This window comes from Tenrec ecaudatus, chromosome 14, assembly GCF_050624435.1.
Source record: "Tenrec ecaudatus isolate mTenEca1 chromosome 14, mTenEca1.hap1, whole genome shotgun sequence".
In the NCBI taxonomy this organism is placed as follows: domain Eukaryota; kingdom Metazoa; phylum Chordata; class Mammalia; order Afrosoricida; family Tenrecidae; genus Tenrec; species Tenrec ecaudatus.
Genome location: NC_134543.1, coordinates 95307894 through 95335602, shown reverse-complemented (window position 1 = coordinate 95335602; position 27709 = coordinate 95307894). Strand labels below are relative to the sequence as shown.

The 27709-nt window shown below is 36.3% G+C and overlaps 1 protein-coding gene across 2 annotated transcripts in view; it reads right to left on the bottom strand.

Moving 5' to 3' along the window:
* The window catches only part of SPRED1 (sprouty related EVH1 domain containing 1), an 82618-nt gene that overhangs the window by 5350 nt on the left and 49559 nt on the right, over nucleotides 1–27709 (bottom strand). For both annotated transcript variants that reach the window (XM_075531904.1, XM_075531905.1), the window contains exons 3-5: nucleotides 17216–17384; nucleotides 14692–14741; nucleotides 402–560 (exon numbers count right to left, since the gene is read on the bottom strand). In XM_075531904.1, coding sequence (XP_075388019.1) covers nucleotides 402–560; nucleotides 14692–14741; nucleotides 17216–17384 — 378 coding nt within the window. The remainder of the gene's footprint in view (nucleotides 1–401; nucleotides 561–14691; nucleotides 14742–17215; nucleotides 17385–27709) is intronic.

The window sequence follows — 27709 nt, the reverse complement described above, 5'->3', positions numbered from 1 at the left end:
ATATATTCAGTCTGAACATTTAATCCCAGTGAAAATGTCTTCACTGAATTGATTTAGGAGTACAATTTCAGTTTCTGAGGTATGCTACAGGCAATAACCTTGTGAAATGTGTGTTTATTATATAATAGGTATGTTTGCTAAAAATGTCTTTCACCTTTAATTGAGTATGACTTTTATACAATAATGCTAGGTAAACTTTTTGTTACCAAGAGGCTAGAATGCTTTCCTTCTTAGATAAATGAGATTAGAAATAATATATTCCCCTTTGCCACCAGAATGTTTAAATTCAAATTTCTGGCCCGACCATTACATCTATATAAGACTTTACTGTCTTAATGACCTATAACACATTCCATTTTCAGACATTTTATTAACAGCCTGAAAAATGTTTATCTTCTCACCTGATTGACCTGGCTTTGCAAGTAGGCTCTTCTGGCATTCAGATCTTCGAATGGAGAAGGTCTTATATTTGAGCTTCTATAAGGCTCACTGGTGACAACTGTGTCTTGCTGGAAAAAGTGGTCTTTCACTAGAGAGCTGGAAGTATCCTCTTCAGGTACCTAATGGGAATATCACCCAGTCGTCAGAATAAAGCCACATCAGCAACTGAACAACAAATTTAATATTCTGTACTCAATTAGTATTTAACGAATCACTGAATATGTACCAAGTATTATATAGAGGATCCAAAGGAGAAAGACAACAGTCCATGACTTTGGAGAATTAATAAATCAGTCTGGATTGCTAATTACTTAGAAGAGAAATACTTAGGACTCAATTTATATGCAAGAGATTAAGGTGGAATTAAAAGATCTCGCTCATAAAATTGGTAAAATTAACCGATAACACTAAATGACCAAGATATTTTAAATTTATAAATAGAAATATTAAAGTTCTATCCTTGCTCTGCGATACCATATAGGTTTGTGGCACTTAGTAATTCCGGCACTAATTTTCTCAATTTACAAATCGTAATGTCTGCAAGGATTTAGTAAGATGGTAAAAGATGTGAAATTTCTCTGAAAGCAAATAGTTGTTATTTTTTAAGGGGGGGGATTAAAAATTAAACTTTAAAAATACATATCTGGGATTGTGTTCTTTAAAATTAAATATGTCAAAACTAGCTAACTGCTACTTTCAGGTAATTTTTGTAACAGTAGTCCCATGTGCTAACAATTGATAGATATTAAATTCCTGGGAAGTGGACCAAACATCTATAGCCAGCAAATATTCTTTCAAAAACACATGTACAAAACTGGGATCATTTTATTTTTTTTAATCAAGAAATATATCTGACCCAGAGATTTAAAAATCTAAACAACTCAAACATAAGTAAACTACAAAACACGCATTGTTAAAAATGACTGAGATAAAGAATCTAGGTTAGATTGTTTCATCCAATTAAGAGTGTAACATTTTTCTTGGTTCAAAAGTGTAGGGGTATAGTTTTGAGGAATAATCTAGCCAATTAGCACATAACTATTTTTAGAGTTCTTGTTATAGCTCCATATTTGGTGAGCTATGTCTGGGGTCTTGAAAGCTTTCAAGTGGCCATTCAGGATATATCATCTGGTCTCTACCCACTGAGTACAACAGAGAGAGGGGATCCTGAGAGATTGGAGAAGAGACTAATTGATTGCACGAATCACTACTGGTTGTGTCACGGACCAGAAGAACCCCATGGTGCCCCACTACCATTCCTGAACATTCTGATCATGGCCAGGAGAGATGGATCCCAATGAAAGAGGAGAAAAATGTGGAATGAAATTCCAAATCCATAAAGATTACAGATTTACGGGATACCCCAAGACTGGCCCAAACCACAAAACTACTGTCTAGGTGGTCTTTGCTTTAAAACAATGTTGTAGATGAACGTGCACACAAATAGGTTCCCACATAATTTTTTTCCCGAATTAACTTTTTACACAAGTTATTCAATGACATTGGTTATCATTTTCACAATGTGTCCGCATCCTCATTATTTCCATGACTTGTTCTAACTGATCTAGCTTGTCTGTCCTTCTTGCCTTATCTTGTTATGGGGTATATGCTGACCTACAGGAGCTGCAGGCTCCAAAGCCCACAGGGGAACGCTGAGGCAGCACTGACTCCATGGAAGTGAGTGAGCTTGTTTGACTTACTGATCTCAGATAGTTGATTGTTTAAGGCAGTGGTTCTCACCCTGTGGGTCGTGACCCCTTGGGGAGTTGAATGACCTTTTCACAGGGGTTGCCTGATTCATAACAGTAGTAAAATTATAGTGATGAAATAGCAACAAAAATAACTTTATAGTTGGGGGCGGGGGTCACCACCATAAGGGACTGTATTAATGAGTCACAGTATTAGGAAGGTTGAGACCCACTGGTTTAAGAGACACATTAATTCACGGGTGATATTTACAAGCTAATCTTGCTATCTGGCTGAAAGAGAACCTCCTAGGATAGCTTCAGTTCTAAGTTCAAAGGGGTGTCTGAGGGCAATAGTCTCGGGTGTTCCTCTAAATCTCTGACTTAAAAAGTTAAGTTTAGCCATTTTTAGGACTTCAAAATGTGTCCAACTTTTTCCTCTTATCCTATCCAGAACCCTCTACCGTATCCCGAGTCAGAACCGTTTGTTATGTTAACTGGCCACCATTTCTCCTGGTCTTGGGCTAGAAAAGGCTATTAGTCCCATGGATTAGTTTCTTCTTTGAATCTGTTTCCTTCATCCTCTGGCTTCAGATAAGAGACCAAGAGTGTTTTATTATTGATGGCTGCTCATAAGCTTTTCGGCCCCCACATGCTAGTCGGCAAACCAGAATGGAGAGCACTCTCATTAGGATGCGTTATGACCGTTGACTGAGTTGTTGCCCAAGACCAGGTTCCAAGCCTGTTAATCAGCCCAGTAAACCAATCCCTTGAGGTCTTAGATTTGTTCAGGAAATCTCCGTAACTGTACTCCCCCATGTGACTGATACATATGCCACAGTCAAACATGATATACAAATGCCTACAGATATACCCATACATGCACTTACATATTCTCGTATATGCCTTCCAATACACATACATGTTCTTTATCTGTCTATGTAGATACATTCAATTGTTGGATGCTCGCACATATTTTCTGGTTGTTGTCACTGCTGTTATAAAGCTGTGTATGTTCCATCAATTTACCGAAATTGTCCCTTACATTTCTGTAATTCTTAGTGACTTCATTTGCCTTAGTGAAGTTGTACATATTTCATATTGGATATTGCTTTTACCATCATCAAAAATAACAAGGATCTAATATCCAAAAGGTGACGATTCTCTTTTCCTACCTATCCCATCCATTTAACGAATCAAAGAACATTGCTTTCTGTGTATAATCTTGACCAAACAACTGGTCTAAATTAGATCAAGTAGAATGGCGCTTTATATTTGTGTTCTCTTAAAAGATTAAGTATATGAGAGCAAATCGACAATCTACAGAATAGAGAAGATGGGGTGTTTTTGTTTATATGTGTGTGTGATTCTAAATTAAAGGGGAACAATTTCAGCAGTAATAGCAAAATTGTCACACAAAAAATATAACCAATACCACTGAACTATAATGTATACAGATTATTTAATATATTTTGCTGTATACATTTTCATAAAATATTAATTTTTTAAATAAGGGGAGAAATCATAAAACTTACGTTACAATTTATTTGGACAAACAAAATGGTAATATAACACTATTTTACGGTACTGACTTATTAATTTATTAACTTATTAATTTATTCCATAAATTAAATAGCACCACAGTCATTTTTGATTAAAAATAATGACATCTTGAGGGAGGGGGGAAAGGGGAGGGAGGGGGGGAAAAAAAAGAGGACCTGATGCAAGGGGCTTAAGTGGAGAGCAAATGCCTTGAGAATGATTGGGGCAGGGAATGTATGGATTGTGGTAAGAGTTGTTGGAGTCCCTAATAAAATGTAAAAGAAGAAAAGAGAAAAAAATGATAAGGGCAAAGACTGTACAGATGTGCTTTATACAGTTGATGTATGTATATGTATGAACTGTGAAAAGAATTGTATCAGCCCCAATAAATTGTTAAAAAAAAAAAAATAATGACATCTATTTTTTAGGGAAACAATCCCAAAACATGTTTAGTTTCACTAGTAAGCAAATGAAAATATATGTAACAGTTGGGTAACAGATGACCTCGTTCAATTTTAAAATGTTTCCCAAAATAGATAGAATTAATTTACTATAATTTATAATTACATACCAAAAATGGGTTTTAGCTAATAAAGAAACTCAAGCAACTTACAATTGTTTGATATGGGTTAAAATACTCATCTTGAAGTTATTTTTAAATAAATCATCACTTGAAATCTGAGTGGACAATAAGGGAGATACTATCCAAGAATTGTGAGAATATATAGTAACAATTCTGAAACTTTTAAAAAACAGTGATACGGAAAATGCAACTTTCATTTACTGCTAATTCTGTATACACAAGAGTAAAATCTGGAACAACCATTTTTGAAATGTAATCATAACAAAAATTAAAAAAAAATCTTCACACATTCTGGCTACTTCTGAAACATAGTTAGGATGGAAAAAGCTTTAGGGTCCTTGGAACAACTGAGTTGGCTCTTTGTAGCTCCCCATCCCTTTGCTGGGGATGAGGGAATTACTTACAGGATTTGCTTCCCCCCAAAGTAACTGATGACCCCTAAGGAGGAGTCCTGGTTGGGCTGCAAACTGCCGAGGTCAGTGGTTTAACCCCATCGCTGCCTCATGAGACAAAGGTGAAAGTGTATGCTTCCAGAGGTTTGCAGCCTTGAAATCCCTATATTCACGGTTGCTGAGTTGGAATCAACTTGATGGCAGTGAGTTTGGTTTGGTTTCTTGCTTTGAATTAACTGTTAAATTTTCTTTTAGTTGAAAAATACTTTAGGTTTTTCCTGAGTGATAAACCACTCTTGAGGTGTTGGTTTGACTGGGGAATCTTATAGCTTGTAATTGACAAAGAATACATGGATTGACTTCTAAGAACGCTGGGACCTGGGGACAGAGATCTAGGGATTGACATCTGTGCCAGGCAGTATGGCAAGCACAGAAATGGCTGGAAGTAAACCTATCCTGCCCCTGAAAAAAAATTAAAGATCAATCTTATGTTTTGAAATATCTGCAGAAGTCCGATGTTTATATTTGTCAATATAAAAATTAGTAGGCGGTGGAGGGGAGAGGGAAAGGGTTAGTCAGGGAAACAAACACAGTTATATACAAGACCACATTCACTCTTCTTTTAAAATGTATATATATATATATTTTATGGGGAAATTTCATGGGGCTGTTTTACTGTCCTACAGGGTTGATGCGAGTCCAGAGTCAGAATCGCTCAGAGGCGGTGGCTGGAGTTGGGTTGGGTTTGACTCTGACAAAAGAAAAACCCTCTTTTCAAACAGGGTTCTAGTCCCATTCACAGGTACAGAGGTTGCAATGTGAATGTAACTTTCAAGGGGACACAATTCAATTGACTTTAAAAATTACTCAGTCAATCCGGTATAACGAGCATTTAGATCGTTTCCAACTTTTTGTTGCATACATTGCAATGTGACTCCTTAAGCAGGTTATTTTCGTGCATTTGCAGTATTCTTGTTGGATTAGCTCCCATATAGAGAATCCATGAAAAGTGAAGTATATGTTCAATTATGTTACCAAGCTACCGCTAGTAAGTCTGTATTCTGTAACAACAGGTGACAGAATGATCCCTTCCTCATGTTTCAGCCCACACGAGCCATATATTCACTCATTTGCCCATCTAATGAGAAAAAATATTTCACTGCCACTTCCAAAAAGTCTATTTGCAGAATTTGTGTAATTTGAGAAAATAACAACCAAAACACCCTTTAAATTTGGATACAACTGAATAATATATAATCCCTGAAAAGCAACAATTACTATGGAAATATGGCTAAAATTATGTGATGGAATATCACAAAACCCTCCACAAGAGAAAGTTCCATATATGAAATTCATAGAGACTACATATACATTTCTATGATCTCTAGCTTTAAAAAACTTTCTAAAGTAGTTTCATACCACACACACTCAGTGAGTTCAGTATTGTGTGGCAATAGGCTCATCTGTATTATCTATAAAGTAACCACTCCAATATTTATTGTGTAACGGAAATCTGATTTACTCTCTGTGGCTGGTATAATAATTATCCTCCTATGGTTGCTAAGAGATTGCTTAACTTTTCCTTTTTCCAGACTATTCTAACATTTCTGAGTGCAAAGGACGAAGGATATTGGGGAAGTAATAAGATAATTCCAGCTGTAGCTCCCCACCAGAACATAAGCAGAGGGCAGCTGTGGAGAAAATGCACAGGCTGCTTCCCACCTTCCTCTGCCCCTTTCCTAGTATTAATTCTACGTCACGATAAACTTAGTGTTGTTTTGCAAATCCTTTTATACTGTATTGTCTACAATCAAGGAAAAAAGCAATGACGTCTACACAATGCTCAAGAACTTTATTCCTATAGTTGCAGTATCAAAAATCACAGGTTTAAAATGTGCTGCTGAGTCATGTCCAACATGGGAAGTTACACATAATTCTACTATTGGTTTATTAAGTGAAAGAACATTAAAATTTTTGTTTTATATACCTCCCATTTTACTTTTATAACTCTGCTTATAAAATACTAACAAAACAATTGTTCCTTTTACTAATTAAATGATATACAAACTTACAAACCAGAATAAGAGAAATATTATCCACAATTCTAATAAGTTCAACAAAGTAACTATTAACATTGTTGTTTAGTGCTTCAAGTTGCAACTCACCTGGACTTGGCCACAATTATGTCTCATTTTGTACAACTCTTTTGGCTAGTTTTGATTGGCTTAAGTAGAAGAATAAAATAGCCCTAGAGTTTTTAATTTGCCATTTGCTATATGATGTTTGTCTAAAAATTATAATGATATAGAATCAGGGATGAGAAATATGAAAAAAATGTGAGTTATGTGCAAAGATATGGCTGACAAAAAAAGAACAGTAACTTTTGCCCTGGATCACTGTAGAAAAACTACTTTTTAAATTAAAAGTTATTTGGACTTGATGTAGAAAGAGTCATTTTCAAAGACTTTATTGTGTATATATATCTAAATTTGAGCTAATAATCAATAGTTACATAGCAATATCTATATTAAATTTTTATCATAATTCCTAAGTCGTCAATCTTTTTCTAGAAAAACTCCCTAAGTACAAATGTGCTTGACACCATGGGTGGATGTGTGGATTGTGATAAGAATTGTACGAGCCCCCAATAAAGTGATTTATAAGAAAAAAAGAAATAAAAACTCCCCAAGAACACACTTCAAGGTACAAACAAAAATTTACATGAAGGTCCAAAGAGGAATGAATCGAATGTTTAACATTATGTGACTAGTTAAATTGTATTATGGCTACACCAAGACAATAATGATGGAAAAAGGCTCTGAAGTCAATCTATGTCGATTTCAATTTGATGGACAACATTACTTAATTTCTGGCCCCATCCACATCCACAAAAGACCTGCCAAAACCAGAATCTAAATGGCAAGTTTTAAAAACAGACTGCATTTAAAATGCATGATCTTCATAGTATCTTTAAGAAGTTATGTTTTTATACAACATGCAGAGAAGAAAGAGAAACCTGGGCAAAAGCTGCCAAAACATTAACAGCAGGTATCTCTTAGTATGGATGAATGATTATTAACTTCTTCTTTATAAATTCTAAATACCCAAATATTCTACTTGAAGATGCACTGGTTTAAGACTCAAAAAAAGTTAAAAATAATCAAAGCATTGTGCATAAAGGTTAGACAAATTTTACTTTAATTCCTTATTAGGTAATAAATACAACTCAACCTAAAATGAACACTCAGGGTTTTGGGAACTTCACTGTGGGATAGTTCTTACTGAAAGATACTGAAAAGTTACAGTATCACAGTGCCACAGTATCACTTTTTGGCTAGCTAAATCAAGGCTACTCAGTAACTTTTCGCACATATCCATAGACTTGCTAAAATGTTACTACTTGTGTAAATCAATATATAAACAATTCACATCCCACCAGAGAAAAGGAAAAGCAACTTAGAAAATATCCTTGAACTACAAGCTTTTCATTTGTGAAGTGTTTTGTTTTGTTCTTTGTCAGTGGTTTGGTTTTGTTGTCTGGTTGTATACTGTTGCTTTGTTTTCCTCTGTCTTGTTTTCGTGCATGTTAGTGTCTCCACAGGTCTGTCTGAATAGGACAGGCTGGATGAACTATCTGGAGGAAAAACAATGGGACTGACAGTTGGGGGGAGGGGGCGGTGGGGGGGAGACTTGGGGTGGGGGAGGGTAAGGAAGTGGTGTTAACAAACACAGGGACAAGGGAACAACATGGGACCCAAAATGGTAGTGAGGGGGGAGTGGCAGGCCTAGTGGGGAATGATCAAGGGTAAGGTTGTGTGGAGAAGAGGTATAGCTGTAGCCCAGGTGGGGATGGAGCATGGTAGTAGGGCAGGAGGAAAGTCAAGGGAGATGGAGGAAAGAGCTAGGAGGCAAGGGGCATTTATGGAGGTCTAGACAAAGACATGTACATGCAAATATATATAGGAGGATGGGGAAATAGATCTATGTGTCTATATTTATAGGTTTAGTATTAAGGTGGCGGAAGGACCTTGGGCCTCTACTCAAGCACTCCCTCAATGCATGAACACTTTCTTTTATTAAATTTGTACTCTATGATACTCACTCTCCCGACACAACTGCTGAAGCCAAAGTGGGTGAATAAGTAAATGTGGCGAAGAAAGCTGATGGTGCCGGCTATCGAAAGAGGTAGTGTCTGGGGTCTTAAAGGCTTGAAGGTGAAGAAGCGGCCATCTAGCTCAGAAGCAATAAAGCCCACATGCAAGAAGCACACCAGCCGGTACGATCACGAGGTGCCAAAGAGACCAGGTATAAGGCATCATGCAAAAAAAAAAAAAAAAGAATATATATATATATATATATATATATATATATATATATATATATATATATATATATATAATAGTGAATGAAGGGGGAAGTGCAGAGTGGAGACCCAAGGCCCAAATGTCGACCACTGGAGATCCCCTCACAGAGGGGTTTAGGAGAGGAGATGGGTCAGTTAGTGTGCAATGTAGTACCGATGAAGAACACAGCTTTCCCCCAGATCTTGGATGCTTCCTCCCCCCAACTACCATGATCTGAATTCTACCTTGCAGGACTGGATAGGGCAGAGGTTGTACACTGGTGCATATGGGAGCTGGAGGCACAGGGAATCCAGGGTGGACGATACCTTCAGGACCAGGGGTGCGAGGGGCAATGCTGGGAGAGTGGAGAGTGAGTGCGTTGGAAAGGGGGAACTGATTACAAGAATCCGCATGTGACCTCCTCCCTGGGAGATGGACGGCAGAGAAGGGGGGGAAGGGAGACTCCGGATAGGGCAAGATATGACAAAATAACAATGTATAAATTATCAAGGGCTCATGAGGGAGGGGGGAGCGGGGAGGGAGGGGAAAAAAAAAAGAGGACCTGATGCAAAGGGCTTAAGTGGAGAGCAAATGCTTTGATAATGATTGGGGCAGGGAATGTGTGGATGTGCTTTATACAATTGATGTATGTATATGTATGGATTGTGATAAGAGTTGTATGAGCTCCTAATAAAATGTATAAAAAAGAAAAAAAGAAAATGATTAGGGCAAAGAATGTAGAGATGTGCTGTATACAATTGATGTATGTATATGTATGGATTGAGATAAGAGTTGTATGAGCCCCTAATAAAATGTTTAAATAAAAAAAAATATATATATAAATCACAAATCCTATAATAACCTTGGTTCAGAAATGAAACTAATCCAGAAAAAGGATTGAATTACTTCTTGGTGGCCAAAGGTATGTTTATATATATTTGAAAAAGGGAGAACTTTTCTCAGATTACTCAGTTCTCATCTTTTCTATGTCTAGAAGTATAGCACCCCATATGTTTTCTTCTTATAACCTCCTTTGTTGTAAGATGAGCTCTGTAGGTTTTGTATCAATGCTGAATATCTCAGCAACCAGAGATGGAAATGTAACCAGAAAACACTGTAAAAATTATTTTAGAATAAACATAGCCTAGCATTAAAAATCAAACAACTATTATTTGGCTCATTAAAATAGAGGAAGCAAAATCTTAAATATTCTTATTTCATTAAATATTAGGTTAAGTAAATACTCAGATTTTTGTCAACTTTTGATAAAACCTTTCTTTATCAACTACGCTATATATTTGGTCAGCACTGCAGAGAAATACAAAGATAAGCAAGACAGGGTGTTAAATGGAAATTATGGTGGGTATGACATACTTTAAAGGCAGCCCTCCTTCTGTTCCACCCAAGAAAACCTCAAATCGCTGAAAACAGAGAGATCCATAAGCAAGTAAGCAAATGGTCCACACTTTATTGGCACAGACTAGGTGCTCCAATATTTGTTGAATGAATGAATATTCAAAATGGAAATGATTTCCAATCTGGATTAAAGATGTTTATGGAGTGGATTAAAGATGTTTGGATTTAAAGATGTTTATGATTTAAATAGAGTAAAACCATTACTTCTTGAGTTAAAAAATAATAAATGGGTTATTAAAAAAGTCGTTTTGTCATTGCACATAATGATCATTAACATATACCTAGTATATAGCCACTATGTTAATTTGTTAATTCACGATCAACCTATATTAAAAATAAACTCAATGTGCTTGGATGAAACTCCTAAGGGAAATTATGACATAATATAACATGTACTTTATTCCAAGTGGTTAAAAATTATCATATCATCCAGTATATTAAAAAAAAATGGACTAACCTCTAAAACAATGGCATATTGTGAAGAAAAACATGCTATAATAAAGGTGGCACTAAGTCAAGCATTGGGTTGCTAACTGGAAAGTCAAAGGTTCAAAGCCACCAGCTGGCTCTATGGGAGAATGATGAGACTATCAACTCTGTTACATTTACAGCCCTGGAAACCCAACATAGGATAACTGTCAGAATCAGTGCCAAACTCATAGTGACCGTATAGGACAGAAAAGGCTAAACTGTGTATAGGAGTAGCGAGCCCAATCTTCCTCCTTTGGAGCTGATGGTGGTTTAGAACTGCTGACCTTAATGTTAACAGTCAATACGTAACCACTAGGCCAACAGAACTCCTCCATGGGAATATGGGAAGGTAAATTTAAGAGTTTTCTTGGGCAATTAAAATTTTGGGAAGTGATTCCTTATGAAATATTTTTTAAATAGGATGTTCAGAAAAAACGATCTCACATATTAGCTAACACCTCAGTAGTTTCCCCCCTTCTCTTATAACTCAGGTTATATTAAATAATTGGATTCAGATTTCTTTAAACTCGTAAGAAGATTTCTTTACTGTGAACATACTTTTAGCTGTAAAGGAGGTGATAAAAATAAGATAAAATGATTCTGGGCCAGTTTACTAGATGACTTTTGTGAGAGGACTTCATCTGAGAGGACTTCATCTCATGACACAAACGTTCTCCTGGGTTCCAAAAGCGTCCAGGTGTCGTAGCAGCTGGCACCCTCTACAGTAGTGACCCATGAAAGAGAGGCCAACGGAAAGGGCAATGCCCTACCCTTGGAACCCACCACACTCATAACTCCCTCAATACAGCGCAGCCAAAAGGATGAGAATTAGACTCCACTGAAAAAAACAACAACAGTATTTATGAAAAGGTATGAACTTGTTTTAAAACACCATGGTATGTAGCTCTAGACTAGATGGCAGTGAGTTTTGGTTTTTTTTTTAAGCTATTGTTTCATCTTATCACCATTCCACTCCCATCCCTGATAACTATGAAAACCTGTTTCTTTTGGCATGGAAACCTTTTCTTGATTAAAAAAACAAAACCAAACCAAGGGTTAAGCTTAATATAAAAATTGTCTTCAATTTCAATTATATTTGAAGCAGTGGTTCTAAAAAAATCTATCATTGTGAATGAGGGGGAGAGCGAGTGGGGACCCAAAACCCATCTGTAGGCAACTGGACATCCCCTTACGGAAGGATTGCGGGGAGGAGACGAGCCAGTCAAGGTGCAGTGTAGCAGCAATGAAGTATACAACTTTCCTCTAGTTCCTAAATGCTTTCCCTCCCTCTCCTGCACTACCATGATCCCAAATCTACTTTACAAATTTGGCTAGATCAGAGGATGTACACTGGTACAGATAGGAACTGGAAACACAGGCAATGCAGGGCAGATCCCTTTAGGACCAGTGGTGAGAGTAGGGATACTGGGAGGATTACAGGGATCTACATATAAACTCCTTCCTGGGGGACAGATAACAGAAAAGTAGGTGAAGGGAGATGTCGGACATTGTAAGATATCACAAAATATAAGATGTGACAAAATAATAATTTATAAATTATCAAGGGTTCATGAGGGAGTGGGTAGCGGGTGGGAAAAATGAGGAGCTGATGTCAGGGACTTACATAGAGATCGGATGTTTTGAGAATAATGAGGGTAACAAATGTGCTTTACACAATTGATGTATGTATGGATTGTGGTAAGCGTTGTATGAGCCCCCAGTTAAAAAAAAAAAAAAAAGAAAAAACCAGTGGTTCTCAATCTTCCTATGCTGTGACCCTTTAATACAGCTACTTATGTTTTGGTGACACCCAACCATAAAATTATTTTCGTTGCTACTTCATAACTGTAATTTTGCTATATTATGAATCAGGCAACCCCTAGGTTGAGAACTGCTTACTTAAAGGAAAGCCTAATTAATACTAAGGCCTGTAATGACATTACATATTTACTATTTTGTGCGTGTGTATGTGTGTGAACATAAAAACCAAGCAAGTGCTTTAGTGCCCAAGGAAGGTAAAATATGGTTTCTTTAGGTATGTACTTAAGTGTGTATAACCTCACAACCTGCTGGACTGAGAGCAGAGGAGATGCATTACCACCAACAGAACAACTGCTCGAGCCTTTCTTCCACATGAACCGTTTTTGCAAGCCTCTGCTCTCCCCTCTTTACTATTTTTGCCTGACTCTGTGACAAAATTATGACTTTCCATTCTTATCTCCCCTATTCTATATATTGTACCAAAGCTGATGCGTGATATCAGCAGCGAACACCATTACAAAAACAAACCATAGCTTTTGCTGAATGCTACACGCACAAAGTCTTGTGATATACTGGGTACCATACAAGTTTATGAAAACAAAAGTTTCTATATAGAAATTAGGTAAAAGTGTATTAAATATAACTATTATGTAAGGTGAATCATATCACTATGTGAAAATGTTACTTTTTAAAAGCATTTACCTTCACCAAAGAACAATTCAGAAAATGTTTGCCCTAATCCCAGTCCTATGTTTAGATTGACACGAAAATAAAATGAAACCTTGGAAAGCAAATAGTTACACATCAATGAATGAAATGCATTCATATACACATATCAGAACTTATAAATACATGATAGGGTTGATAGTTATTAGATTTATGCTTGTAAAATGAGAATACAACTGAAATGTTAAAAACTGAAAAAGTTGAAAAATACCAAAAATAATAATGGTTATAATGGATGGCATTATGTTCATGGTTTTTCTGTAAGCTTGCTTTCAAATTTTAAGAAATGAATTTATTTTCTGATAATGAAAATATTTAGATATAGGAACAAAAATATTGCTATTTAGATCACAACTACTTTTGATAATATGAATATGTTTAACAGAAAGTATGTTTATGAATATTGAGGGAGGAAAAGAAAGCCTTGAAAGACACATATAATATTTAAAAAAAGATGTTCAGAACAACTAAGAATTGTAAAACTGCAATAAAAATGTTAACATTTTAGGTGAGTCATGAGAACAGTACAATATATCTTTTGTTTTTATTGCTTAAAATGCTGTAAGCAGGTTCATAAGCTATAAAAATTCTAGTGACTGTATGTCTAAAAGATAATTTATTATTCTAGTTAGTGGAGATAGCTAACTTTTTATTAACAGTGTTACAAATACACGTGTGTGTGTGTATATACACAAGGAGAGCCCTAGTGAAAACTGTCCAGTAAACAAATGCCATCAGCCACTTTGAGGGAGACTATTTGCTCCTGTGAAGATAGACTGTCAATGAGTTGGAACCAATTGATTACAATATATACACACAGATATATGTCTACACATAAATTTGATATATCTCAATTTCCTTAGTACAGCTTATTAGAAATGGAATCATGAGACCAACAGACATGAACGTTTCAATTTTTAAGAGTTTTAAATACATTCTACCAAATTGTCTTCCAGAAAAACAGCACCATCATACTTTCTTTAACAAGGGATCCAGTTGCCAACTAAAGACACAGCATGAAGGAGTACTGTATAGCATTTTTAAAACCTTTGGTAATGGGAAGGCACTAACCTGCAGTAATTTGTACTGGTTAATAGCGAGATAAAATATGGTGTATGTAACCATAAGCTTATTGATAATGTGTAATTACCATCCTGTAAATAGTTTATACAGATATCCTGCCTATCTTTTTTTTGGAGGGTGGGGATAGGTAGGATTGTCTTAGTGATTAAAAAATAATTTATATGCATTATTTACTTATAGGATAAAAGTGTCATCTATATTCTTCATGTGTTATATTGAAAAGTTATTTTTCAAGACCAACTACTTACTTGTAAGTCATCTTCTGGTCCTTCCACTTCAGTTTTTGATATTGGGCATCCTAACAAAACAGGGAAAAGACGATTAAGCACGGACTTTTTGCCTTATCGATGACACCATTTTAACACTGGCTGCCTCACAATCTGTATCTGTTGACCACTCACGTTTGCCCCTATGGTAGAAAGGGAGAAAAAAGATTTTTCTCTGACAACGACTACACACCACATTCTTCTGGTGTTAAGGAGATACTTCAGTTTGAAAAACGAGCAGCCTTTGAGTCAAGCGGCTCACAGCGACCCCATGTGTCACAGCAGAACTGTACCCCACAGGGCTTTCAATGGGTGATTTTCCCAGAGAAGTGTGCTGGACCTTTCTTCCAAAGTGCTTCTGACTGGATAAAATCTCCAATCTTTGAGTTAGCAGCAAAGTGTACAAAACAATTAGTACCACCCAAGTCCTCCAGCAGATGCCCTCATGTCACTTATTCAGTTTTTCTAATTGTTCTGATTCTGGAAACAGTATATAGAGTTTAGCTGCATCAGTGCAGAAAGCAAATGAACTTTAGTTGACTATTAACAGTCACTGACCAATAATTAATAACTGATCTCTGTATTAATGTGAAGCAATGTCTCACTGTAGTGGAAAGGTTTATTCTGATTTGCATGGACAGTTAATAAGAAAAAGTAATGGCCTAATAAAGGCTGCTTAGCAGCTGATAATAATTTTTTTTTAAAAATAAGGAGACAGGGTCGTTGAGAGTTGTCAGCTGTTCTACCTGGCTAGGAATTTGTAAACTTCCTCTCAGAAGTCACTTTTTACAACCCTGTACCCAATCTATTTGGAAAAGTAGACTATTAATGGGAACTTGAGTATGTGCACAAAAGTAATTAGAAACTTCAGTGAAATATAAAATTCAGCAGGCATGAATTAATGATTTTCACTTTACAGCTCTGGTTTTTCAACCTTAACTAAAGATTAGAATCAAATGGAGAACATACAAATGATGGCTTATGATACTCAAACAAAGGTGCTAAAAATCTGTGCAAAAGCTTAGACTTTAAAAATATTAAGTTTCCCAAGTGATCCTAACTTGCAGCCAGGTTTGAGAATCTAAAGAATCTTAGGATCTACAATTCATCCTTTCCCCCCTTTTAATGGAAATTAAAATTACTTAGCTAGGGCAGTGATGATCACATTTTAATTATTTGGGGAGCTTTTAAAATATAAAAGATGACCACTCTATTCTCTAGAGCAGTGGTTCTCAACCATCCTAATGCTGTGATCCTTTAACATAAAATTATCTGCGTTGCTACTTCATAACTGTAATTTTGCTGTTATGAATTGGGTGACCCCTGTGAAAGGGTCATTCGACTCCAAAAGGGCTCGTGACCCACAGGTTGAGAACCACTGCCCTAGAGTCTAGATTGTTAGATTTGATTGGAATTGAGTGGAAACCAGTTAGTCTGTTTTTCTAAAGCTCTCTGGGTGATATGAACATGTAGCCATGGTTGAGAAATATTCATCTACAGAGAATTTACAGATTTCTGTAACAAAAGTAAAACAATACCTCATTCAATACTAAAATCCCAGCCCTTTAAAGTTACTAAATAACAAATTTAACCAGAATTTCATGTCCTAACAAAACATTTATAGTAATAAGCAGTTCCATGTTCTCACCCAAGGTTGCACTAATTATTTCATGTCAACAAATTTTAATTGAAATGACAGCTTCAAAATACATAAATCATAATGCAGTCTAATACATTGTGATTCCATTATTTCACATAAAGGGTTATAAAAAACTCATGGAAAAATACACTATCTTAATATTATATTCCCACGAACTTTTTGAAGATGCCTATGATAGGTCATTTACATTATTGGAGATATTTTCCTTAGTTACACTTGACCTGAGAAGTCATTTCCTACCCTTAATTAGAAAAACAAATAAAATCTTAGTTATTACTTCCTTTTGGGAAGCAGTTGTTTCCAATCTTGTGTGAGAATATGCTTTATGTTTAAGACTTGTATGTTTTAGAGTTAATAATATTAAAAGATAGCAAGGTATCAGGGACAGACACAAGTGGATTATGGCCTCTACCAATCTTTTATAGTGGAATCAGGTAGAGACCAAAAAAGGGTTTTGCCATAGAATGAGATATTAAAGATTCTCTCTACTAAAACGAGGATGTGGCTGATAAAATTCCACACACCTACCAGCCCTACCCCGTTGGGATTTTTAACAGCTCTCCTGCGCTGTCCTCCTTTCCCGCTATGATTTCACCTATCATAAAGGTTGATTCATTTCCTCAGACTTTTAATATACTTTCCTATTCTGAAGGCTGCTATTGATGGGATTTTCAAAGGTAACACATGCATTTTAGAGGGGAGGGGGGTAACAAATATAAAAGAGGCTAAGGTGCATACTATTTTATCTTTACCCCGAGTGAGCTCATGAGTTTGAGTCCACTTTTAGAGAGGGCCTCTTCTACTCTGCATAGCTGGTAAGTTAGGAAAACAATCAGGAAAACTTACCTTGAGAAATATCCTCTATCGCTCTTCGAATACCTCTGTCAAAAGCTCTAGCATCAGCAGGACTTTGAAAAGTAAGGCCAAACTTTTTATCATCTATCTTCCAGTGGTGAAATGTTGGAGTGACCTTATTGTAAATGAGGTCCTTTTTAAGCATACATTCCAAAACCACCTGTCAAAAAACAAATCCCAAAATTACGATACATTTATCAAATGTATATTATACAAACAAAAGTGAATTAGGAGCTGTTATTTTTAAACTATGGAATATTTTCCCATATCTTTAATAAAGAAGTCTTGTTACTTAGTCTATTTCACAAAGTCATTCAATATAGAAACTAAGACAAAGAAAATTTATACAGATTAATATATATATGCATTTATGTTGGATTACAGCAATGTTTATACTCCCATTTAAAAACATATACATATCCGGCCCTTTGTTTGCCTACTACATTTACAAAAGAATGTATCAGGAATTACATCTGGAAGCATGGTTAAAAAAGAGTTAACTTTTAAACGTCACTTTCCTGAACTCTTAAAAAGACCTATTAACATTTTGTTTGAGGATCTAATGATTATAGGAAATCAAACACCTGATTTGTCATTTTCTCAGTATATGAATGCTGGTGGTTACTTAGCCTTCAAAAATGTCTTTAGGTTTTCTACATAGCTAAAATAGCAATAGTGATATTAAATATCTTATAGTTTTAGTGGAATCACTGAACATTGAAATAAAGAACATCACATATAATGTGGTAAAATATACTTTTGTTTCCTTTTCTCTGGTTTGTATTTTTAAATAATTTTAACTTTATACCAAATTTGCAATAGTAATATAGAAAATTCCTGTGTAACCCATTAGATTTGCCATATTTATTATTAACATTCTCCCTGTGTATGAACATTTTATTTATTAAAAACCATGTGAAAGAAATTTACAAGTACTATGCCTACTGTTCTTGTGGGAGTTACATAATCTCCTATCAACTTGCAAAGGGGTGGAGCCTAGTCTGTCAATCAGGTCATAGCCAGTGAGGTCTCTCTGTGGGCTAGGCCGTCTCCTGAGGATTCTGGGAACTCCTGTCTTCCTCCCTGGAGGTGGACACACATACCCTGAGAGACATTCCTGATGACAAGACACATGGAACAATACTGATGGAACCAGAGTCCTGGAGCTGGCAGTGCTGAGGTAACTTCCACCTCTACGGGATCCACAAGACTTTCTACCCACTGGCCTGTAATATTCCAGCATTTGGCATCATTGCATGTGTTTGAAAAGGAAATTAGAGACTAGCATCGGACATATGGGCTAATATCAGACTTATGGACTTGATTTGGACTGGGCTGTTTTCTTAATATTCAATTGCTCTTGTATATACAGCTTTATCTTCTTTCTTTTTTAATAGCTCTTTCTTATACACATATGCGTGCCTAAATTTGTTTCTCTAGTCCACCCAGACTAACACAGTCCTTTAATACTAAAACATAAAAAACTTCCAATTTAAGACGCAATCTAGGATTGTGCATTATTTATTTATAGTATGTCATGACGGAGCTGAGGTGGTGCAGTGTTAATGTGCTCAGCTTTACCAGAATAATCAGTGGTTTGAGACTACAAACTGTAGGAGAAAGATGTGACAGTCGGCTTCCATAAAGATTTACAGCCCTGCATATTTTTTGTAGCAGTTCTGCTCTGTCCTGTAGGGATGTTAGAAGTCAGAATCAACTTGACGGCAACAGGTTTATTTTAATTTGGTTTTGGTGGTACAATGGTTAAATTGCTAACCAAAGGGGTGGAGGTGGAGGTTCAAACTCACTCAGAGCCATTTAAAAGACACAAATATTTTGAGTTTACACTCCATACCATCTAGCACTAAAACATGGAAGATCTGGTCCCCACAAAAGACTGCAGTCTAGAAAACTATAAGGGCAATGTTACGGTTACATGACATTACTCTGAGCTGAAGTCAACTCAACAGTGCATCACAACCTCTCTCTAGTCTTTCTGAATTTGGATTACTTCCTTAGTTTGATTTTTATTTTTTATGATGCCTAGAAGTACAATTTTAACAATCAGATCAATGAGAAACTAAAATTATACAACAATTTGTATAGAAATTATTAAAAGGGAATCTAATTTGGTTTGTTAGCTTGCAACTAAAACCCAATAAAACATCTGTATTATTTAAAAACTAAAATCAGAGTTCATTGAGATTTGATTTTTGCTACTGGGAAAAGAAATCTTTTTTTGGTCGTAAAAAAATTAAAGATATAAACAAAGCAAACCATACTTTAGGGAAAGGCTAGTGTAGTAGCAGCTATTACACATTTAGGAATTAGTGTGATGAAAAGGGCAGGATCGTCTACTAACATAATCACACACCATATTTATAGCTGATTTTTACATTGTGCCTCCTGGAATGTTCTGCACCACTCAACAATCATGTAATTCTCACAGCCCTATGCTCAAAGCATAACAATTTGTCACCAGCCACATAATATACGAATAGTTCTTTTGCTTTTGCCCTGAAGTAGCACTTAAAAAGAAAAGGTACTCTCATCAGATTACAGGGAGAATACAGAGGACTTGATTAACTAATAGGGATAACAAGTATCTGCTGTAAATTGAAAAATGAATGGGATTGAAAATTGCATTTAAAAAGCAGACAGAAGAATGTTTCAAGATTATTATTCATCTTATAATAATAAGTAACTCGGTATCCCTAAAAATCACAAAGTTTTAAGAGCTGAAAGGATTCTGAAAAAAATTGTGTTTTCTGTTGCTGCCTTTCCACTGCTGTTCCTAAATTCTACCAGCATAAAATGTCTTTATGTTAGCACACTGTGTTACTGTGTGTCTCACTATATGATTCTGTATTTTCATTGCAATAATCATAGGAACAGAGGAAGCGGATCTCAGGGTATCATAGCCATGATTGCGGAAATCAGCAATCTATAGAAAAGGGCAGTTGTACATGTAATGCCAAAAAATTACAATCAACCAAACCAGCCAATATTACCATGTGAATTGTTTACAGAAAAAATTAGACAAGAGGATACATTATTTCTGTTCAATAGAGACGTACATCTATCACTGAACAATCTAGTAGCGTGAATGGCTCCTTATATGCTTAAAGTGGTTATCTCAATTTTCCTGAATGTATGAATTATTCTTAGAGTTGCTGTATAAGAGAAGATCTAGCATAAAAGGAAATGATTAATTCTGAACTCTGGTAAGATTATCCTAAGTCAATTTCTAGAATCTATCACATCTATCAAAATATGATATTAAAAATATTTAGTCTACTCTTGTTAAGCTTGAATAACATACTTAACTAATCCTAATTAATAGCTGAATAAACTTCTTTCTGGAGTTAAGTAATTCTGGAAGTATGTAGATCTCATCAGAGCCTCATAGTAACCCCGAGGGACATTCATAAACGAGAAGGTCTACCAGTAGTGTCACTTAAATATCTAGCTAAAAGAAAATAGCTCTTATTAAGTTAAACAGGCAGAGTTTAAATGGTTACTATATAGGGAGGGAATTTTAAACGTTGATACGGACTCACCAAAGTTATCTACAAACTTGGTAACCAAAAATGATGGTGGCAACAAATGTACTTTTCACAATGGATGATAGATGGATGGATTGTGACAAGAGGTGTATGAGCCCCCAATAAAATGATTTTAAAAAAAACCAAAAATACAACATCAGTAAATGCTTAATTAATCCATTTATAATGTGGCTGACTAGTAAAGGACAATAAATTAAAGAGTTACTCTTTACAGTCAGCTACAACCTTTGGAACTTTCGACCAACAATAAATGTATTGGGATTAGAAAAGAAATATTACTTATTCTGAACTGAAAAAAATTCTCAAAATAGCAATAAACCACAAGTTCAAAAGCATTTAAATGTTGTTACAGCCAGAATCTTTCAAAATTAGACATTTACATACAAGCAGAGCTGACTAAATTTGAAGTGAATACAATTGTTATCAATAAGACTAGTTAGAACCTGCTTAAATAAGCTGACTACAATAAAGGAGGGGAGATAAAATTATGTAGAAGTTATCAGGAAGACAGCCTTGCATTCCATGACAGATATAATAAAGTTTGTTACCACTCTAAATTCTTGTCTAGCTAAATAAATACTTTGGAACCACTAATATTTTAATAAGATATACCTCTGATCCCTTGAGGCCTCCTCACTATCATGACCCCAGTGCCGCTTCCTAATCTGGACTAGACTGGAGCATGTGCATAGATATAAGCAAGACATAAAACTCACAACACATGGAACACAGGTACAGGAATGGGAATAGAGGTACCAAAAGTGTAGGGGGAAGAGGGAGAACGGTGGGGTGGGAGGGGGGGCACCAATCGCAATGAATGGCACACACCACACCCCTAGTCAGGGGAAGAACAGAAACCAGAGGTGAAGGGAGACAGCAGTTGGTGTGAGATTTGAAAATAACTAACAATCTATCAAGGGGCCACAAGGGTTGGGTGGGGGGGAGGAAGCAGGGAGGGAAAAAAAGAGGCTCTGATCCCAAGGGCTCAATGGAAAGTAAATGTCTAGGAAAGAATGATGGAATATAATTACTAAACAGATACAATTGATGCATGGATTGTAACAAGAGTTGTAAGAGCCCCCAATAAAATGATTCAAACTCCCTCCCCCCAATGAAAAAAAGGTGAGTTTATCAATCTGATGATGATCAAAAGAATAAATTCCCATGCTAATGTCTGTTAAATAAATGTTAATAATATATTGCTAAACAGGAGAACTTTGGACCTTAAGAAATATAAAACTTATCTTAGAAAAAATGCATTACATAAAATTATTAAAATCTGATAAAAATCAAGGGAGAGATGAGGTTTCTCTATTGTGCCAAGTCTATGAAAGAGGTAAAATGTAGTGAGAAACGATTTTTACATTATAAACACTCCCTAATTCCTGTGAGATGATCAAGAGTACCCCAATACCAAAACCAAAATAAACTGGGCTATGAAAATGATACATTTTCCAACCAAGATGCAAGCCAGTGCTAGGATTTAAACAATTAACTAAGCATGTGGGCTTTGCAGCCAAGACTGGCTCGGTTTCCCATTCAAGTTCTACCATTGCCACCCAGCTGACGTTCCAGAGTTAAATGACTTAATACACTCAGAATACTCAAAACAGTGCCTAACACCTTGTAAGCTTCAGTATACGCATTACCAGCCATGCTGATGTTAGTCATTAAATATCACTGCTCCATAATAGATCAGTTGCTGTGAAAGGCTGGGAGATCAAGATTTATAAATGGAGATTCTCCCATCAAAATATGTGAATTAGAGTTTGAATGACAAATTAAAAATTGCTCAGGAATGCAAAGAGTTTATATATTTTTTCTTTAAAAAATCATTTTATTGGAGGCTCGTACAATTTTTATCACAATCCATACATAAATACATCCATTGTGTCAAAAACATATGTACATTTGTTGCCATCATCATTCTCAAAACATTTGCCTTCTACTTGAACCCTTAATATCTGCTGCTAATTTTCCACCTCCCTCCCCACTCCCTCCTATCTCGTGAACCCTTCATCATTCATATATTATTATTATTTTGTCATATGTTACACTGTCTGATGTCTCCCCTTGCCCGCTTCTCTGCTGTCCCTCCCCCAGGGATGAGGCTATGTGTAGATTCCTGTAATCAATTCCCCCTTTCTACCCCACATTCTCTCCACCCTCCAGGCATCGCCGCTCTCATCACTGGTTCTGAAGGGGTCATGTGTCCTGGATTCCCTGTGTTTCCAGTTGCTACCTGTACCAATGTACATCCTCTGGTCTAGCCAGATTTGCAAGGTAGTATTGGGATCATGATAGTGGGGAGGTATGTGAATAGATTTTGAAAAACTTAAATGAATAGATTTTAAAGTCAATGAAAGCCTTTCTTCCCAGCTTTCCACTGTTTTTCCTTCTCCTAAATGAAATTTCAGAATAAATATTAATGGACATTTTTTAAAAGGGAGAGGGAAGTGTATTTATAATAAATCACTAAAGCTCCCTAAGATATCTTGGGAAATACAGAGCAAAACTTCCATCACAAAATTCCTACTGTATTGTTTGCCAAGATGTTTGTTGTAGGATTGCCCTAAAAGGTTTCTAAGTCTATAATCTTTATGGCAGCGGACCACCCTATCTTTCTTCTCCAAACTGGTGAGTTTCAACTGCAAGCCTTTTGTTTAGCGGCCTGGTTCTTACCAATTGAGCCACCCAGGGCCCTTTAAAAGGACGAGTGCACAGAATTAGAGTTTACATGCTCTCAAACCCAACAGTTTAAAAAACAAGCAAGCACCTGAGAAAACCACAGATGGCCAATAGGCACATTCCAAACCAAACAGCAAATCGAATGCCATGGAGGCAATGGTGATTCATAAAGACCCTGTAGTAAGGGTTCTGAAGCTGTAAGGCGTCTGCTCCAGGAGCAGACAGTCCCACTTTTCTCAGCCAGCACTCCTCTCTAGGGATTGGCTGCCACTCATCGCTAGGGAAATGGGAAACCACCCACATCAAGCTGGCATTACACAGCCAGCAGGATGGCTTGAAGAACAACGACGATTCCACAAAATGTCCAGAAACTGTATTATTCACTGGCAATTGTACATTAGGAATAAAATACAGTAAAGCTACTGTTGAAAAAGTTTGGCAGTTTCTTATAAAATGCAACATGCAGCTACTTTAAAGTTCAAAACAGCATTATTAACTTTAGACAAAAACTGAAAATAGCCTAGATGTCCCTCATTGGGTAAATGGTTACTTTAGCACAGGCGTCCTCAAACTACAGCCAGCGGGCCTCATGCAGTCTGCCGAGGACATTTACCGGATCCGCCACGTTTTTTGCCCCATTTGTTTTTTTCACATCAAATAAGATACGTGCAGCGTGCATAGGAATTTGTTCACATTTTTAAAAAAAAAACTATAGTCCGACCCGCCAATGGGTCTGAGGGACAGTGAATTGGGCCCTGTTTAAAAAGTGATAAATTATTGACATGGTCAAAGACTTTGATACATACCTGGATAAGTAAGCCACATAAAAAAAGCTAACTAACCTGAAAAAGTTACACACATATGGCTCCTTTTATGTTAACTTTTTTTAAACAATAAAATGTTAGAAATTGAGAACAGGTTAGTGACGGGGAGGGTAGGAGGAAGATGAGTGTAGAGATCGCTGTGAGGACAGAGCTCTTTTGTTATCTCGTCTGTGGTAGTAAATACTGACACATTTGATATAACTGCATAGCCTACATGCATGCACAAACGAGTGTTAGTAAAACTGGGATATCTACACAAAGTGCATTATATCAATGTGAATGTTCTGATTGTGATATGATTTATCATTTTGCAAAATGCTACCATTGGGGGAAACTGGATACAAGGTACAAAGGATTCCTCTGTATTTCTGACATCTTCATTGAATAATCTATAATCTCAATACAGCGTTAAGTAATAAAACAACTGTGGAACACGTGGCAGGCACAGACTTCATGGAAAGTTCTGAGTGGGAAGGGCAGAAAGAACACAAGAACCCCTGCTTATCGTAATAACAGTCAGCATCACACTTCTCTGTGAAACATTAGAAATTCCATTAATTTCAGAAAGATAACGACACCCTGGATTGCCAAATTTATCTAACAGTACTTAGAAAGCTCTAGCCAATCAATAAAAACTACACACACACACACACACACACACACACACACACACACACACACAAACGGTCAGAAGAAACACTAATGAGGAGGAACGTGTAGTACCAATATCAAACTCTCTTTATGAAGCTACCATATGACTGTCTGATACAAAATGGTCAATACCAAGCTCATTAATGCCTAGGATATTGATCGAGCATTTCATTTTGGCCGCCTTCCAATGTTCCTTGATTCACACTTCGTACCTTCTATGTTCCAATTATTGATGGATATTTGCATCAGTTTCTTCTCATCTTAATTATACCTATTTTGAATTAAATGATTACATGTACTATGCTGGAAATGACAAACTGAAGATGCATGATGTCACATTAATGTCCTTAAGCCTAGTAGGAAGACCATTTAACTTGATTTATTATTTGAATTTATATACCAACCACTAATGCCAAACATGAAGAAATTCAAGTTTTACCAACTTCTACAGTCTGAAATTAATTAAAAAACACCCAAGATTTATCGATAATTATTGGTGATTAGAGTCTAAGCTGGATACAAAGAAGGACTGGTAGTTCCAAAATATAGCCTTAGTAGAAAAGGATGCTTGGAAACTGTTGTGGTAGCAATTGTACAATGTTATATGACATGATTGAAGTATGGCATGATATATGTAATAATAATCTATTTATAGCCTTAGTGATAGAAATGATGCCAGAGATTGCACAATAAAATTTTACAAAAGCAACAATGTATTTGTTGCAAATACCCTTTCAATAATATAAATTGCAACTATACATATGGGCCTCATCAGATATAATACACAGGAATCAAACTGAATCCACAGTTATCAAACTGATTACATCTTTGGAGAAAGAAAATGAAGCTCTGTGTTATCAGTCACAAGGTCAGGGGCCAACTGCAGAACAGACGGTCAATTACTCAGGTAAGTTCAAGTTGAGGGTGAAGAAAACTGAAACAAGTTATAAGATCCTGTTTAGAAACCATCTCAAGAATAGATTTGACACACGGAATACTAATAACTGAAGCATACCAGACAACATTAATAGTACACACAAATAAAATTTTGAAGAACATTTTAAAATAGCTGTAACAATATAGTGACAGAGAATTGATAGAACTTCAAACCAAATTTGGGAAAAGATGTGAAACAAGGTATATCATTGTTGATGTTAGATGGATCTTGGCTGAAAGGTGTTTATCTGTTCTTTTATTGATTAGGGAAAGGTATTTCACTACATGTATCATAACAAACTATGGACCACATTGAGAAGAATGGGAATTCCAAAACACTTTAAAGTGTTTTGTATATAGTGTTATGTACCTGCACGTAAATAGAAGCAAACATTCTATTAGAACAAACGAATGTTTTAATGGTTTAAAATCAGGAAAGGTGTGCAATAGGGCGCTCTCTTTTTGCCATACTTAATATATTTGTACTCTGAGCAAATAATTTGTGACTACAGACAGTCTACAAAGAATGCAGCATGAGAACTGAAGGAAGCTTCATTAACTACCTGCATTATACAGCTGACATAATCTTGTTAGCTGAAAGTCAGGAGGTCTTGAAGATTCCCTGATGAAGAGACAGTCTTCAGTAGAGATCACACCTTAGCATAAGGAATTTAAGTCCTCACAACTGGATGAACAGACATCATGATAAGTGGAGAAAAGACTGATGCTTAAAGTTTTTCATTTTACTCGGAAGCAAAGAAATCAAATAATGTACTGCATTTAGCAAATCTGCTACACAAGACCTCTTTAAAGTGTTGAAGAGAATAGATGTCACTTTGAGGACCAAGGTGTTCCTGACTCAAGCCATGGTATCTTTCCGTCACTTCATATGCATACAAAAGCTGGACAAGGAATAAAGAAGGCAGAAGAACTGACGTGGAGCAGGCTTAGGCTCCCATGCTCGCCCAGCCCTGGTCCCTTACTGCCCACCCGATCAGCCCAGCTCAGCCATTACCAAGGTTACCCTCATCCTCAACACCCAGGGGAAGCTGCAGATGTCCAAGTTCTACGATCCCTACAGCAAAAAGACACCTCAAGGAATCAACAGAGACATACTATTTGGTACCTAAGGGAGATGAAAATGTTTGTGATTTCCTAGGAGACTGCTAATAGGAGGTTCTGACAACAAACTGATATGTAGACGTACACAACATTTTATGTTGTCCTTTCAGAAAGTGAATTGGGCATTTTAGATCTAATTCAAGTTTCTGTGGAAACATTAGATAAAATGTCTGTGAACTGGATAAGGTTCACAATATTCTTGCAGAAATGGTGATGGGGGTATGGTCTTGGGGGTATAAGCTGCATTTCTATGCCTACCCAAGGTATACCTCTTATTCTGAAGAGTGTTTAAGATATCTCTCTCCTTATGTCCAACCCAAAAGGCGGGTGGTTTTGTATGGATCTTAAGCACAGCAATCCTTACTTAGTTCAAGAACCAGCTATGTACTGCATGAAAACATGATCCTTTCCTTAAGCTCCAAGGTAACTGGACTTACTAAAACAAAAAAGAACTGATGCTGATACACTTGAATTCTGTATTAGTGGAAGAAGACTCAAAGGACCACGGACTGCCAGAGTAACAAACAAGCCTGTCTTGGAGTGAGTACATCTAGAATGCTTCTTGCAGGCGAGGATGGTGGACTTCTTATGCTCTTTGGGTATGTTCTAACTGGGATCAATAGATTTAAACAGGAACTGTAGCACATATAAAGCGAAAACTCAAACAGCTATCTGCTACATAAAATAATACTGCCATC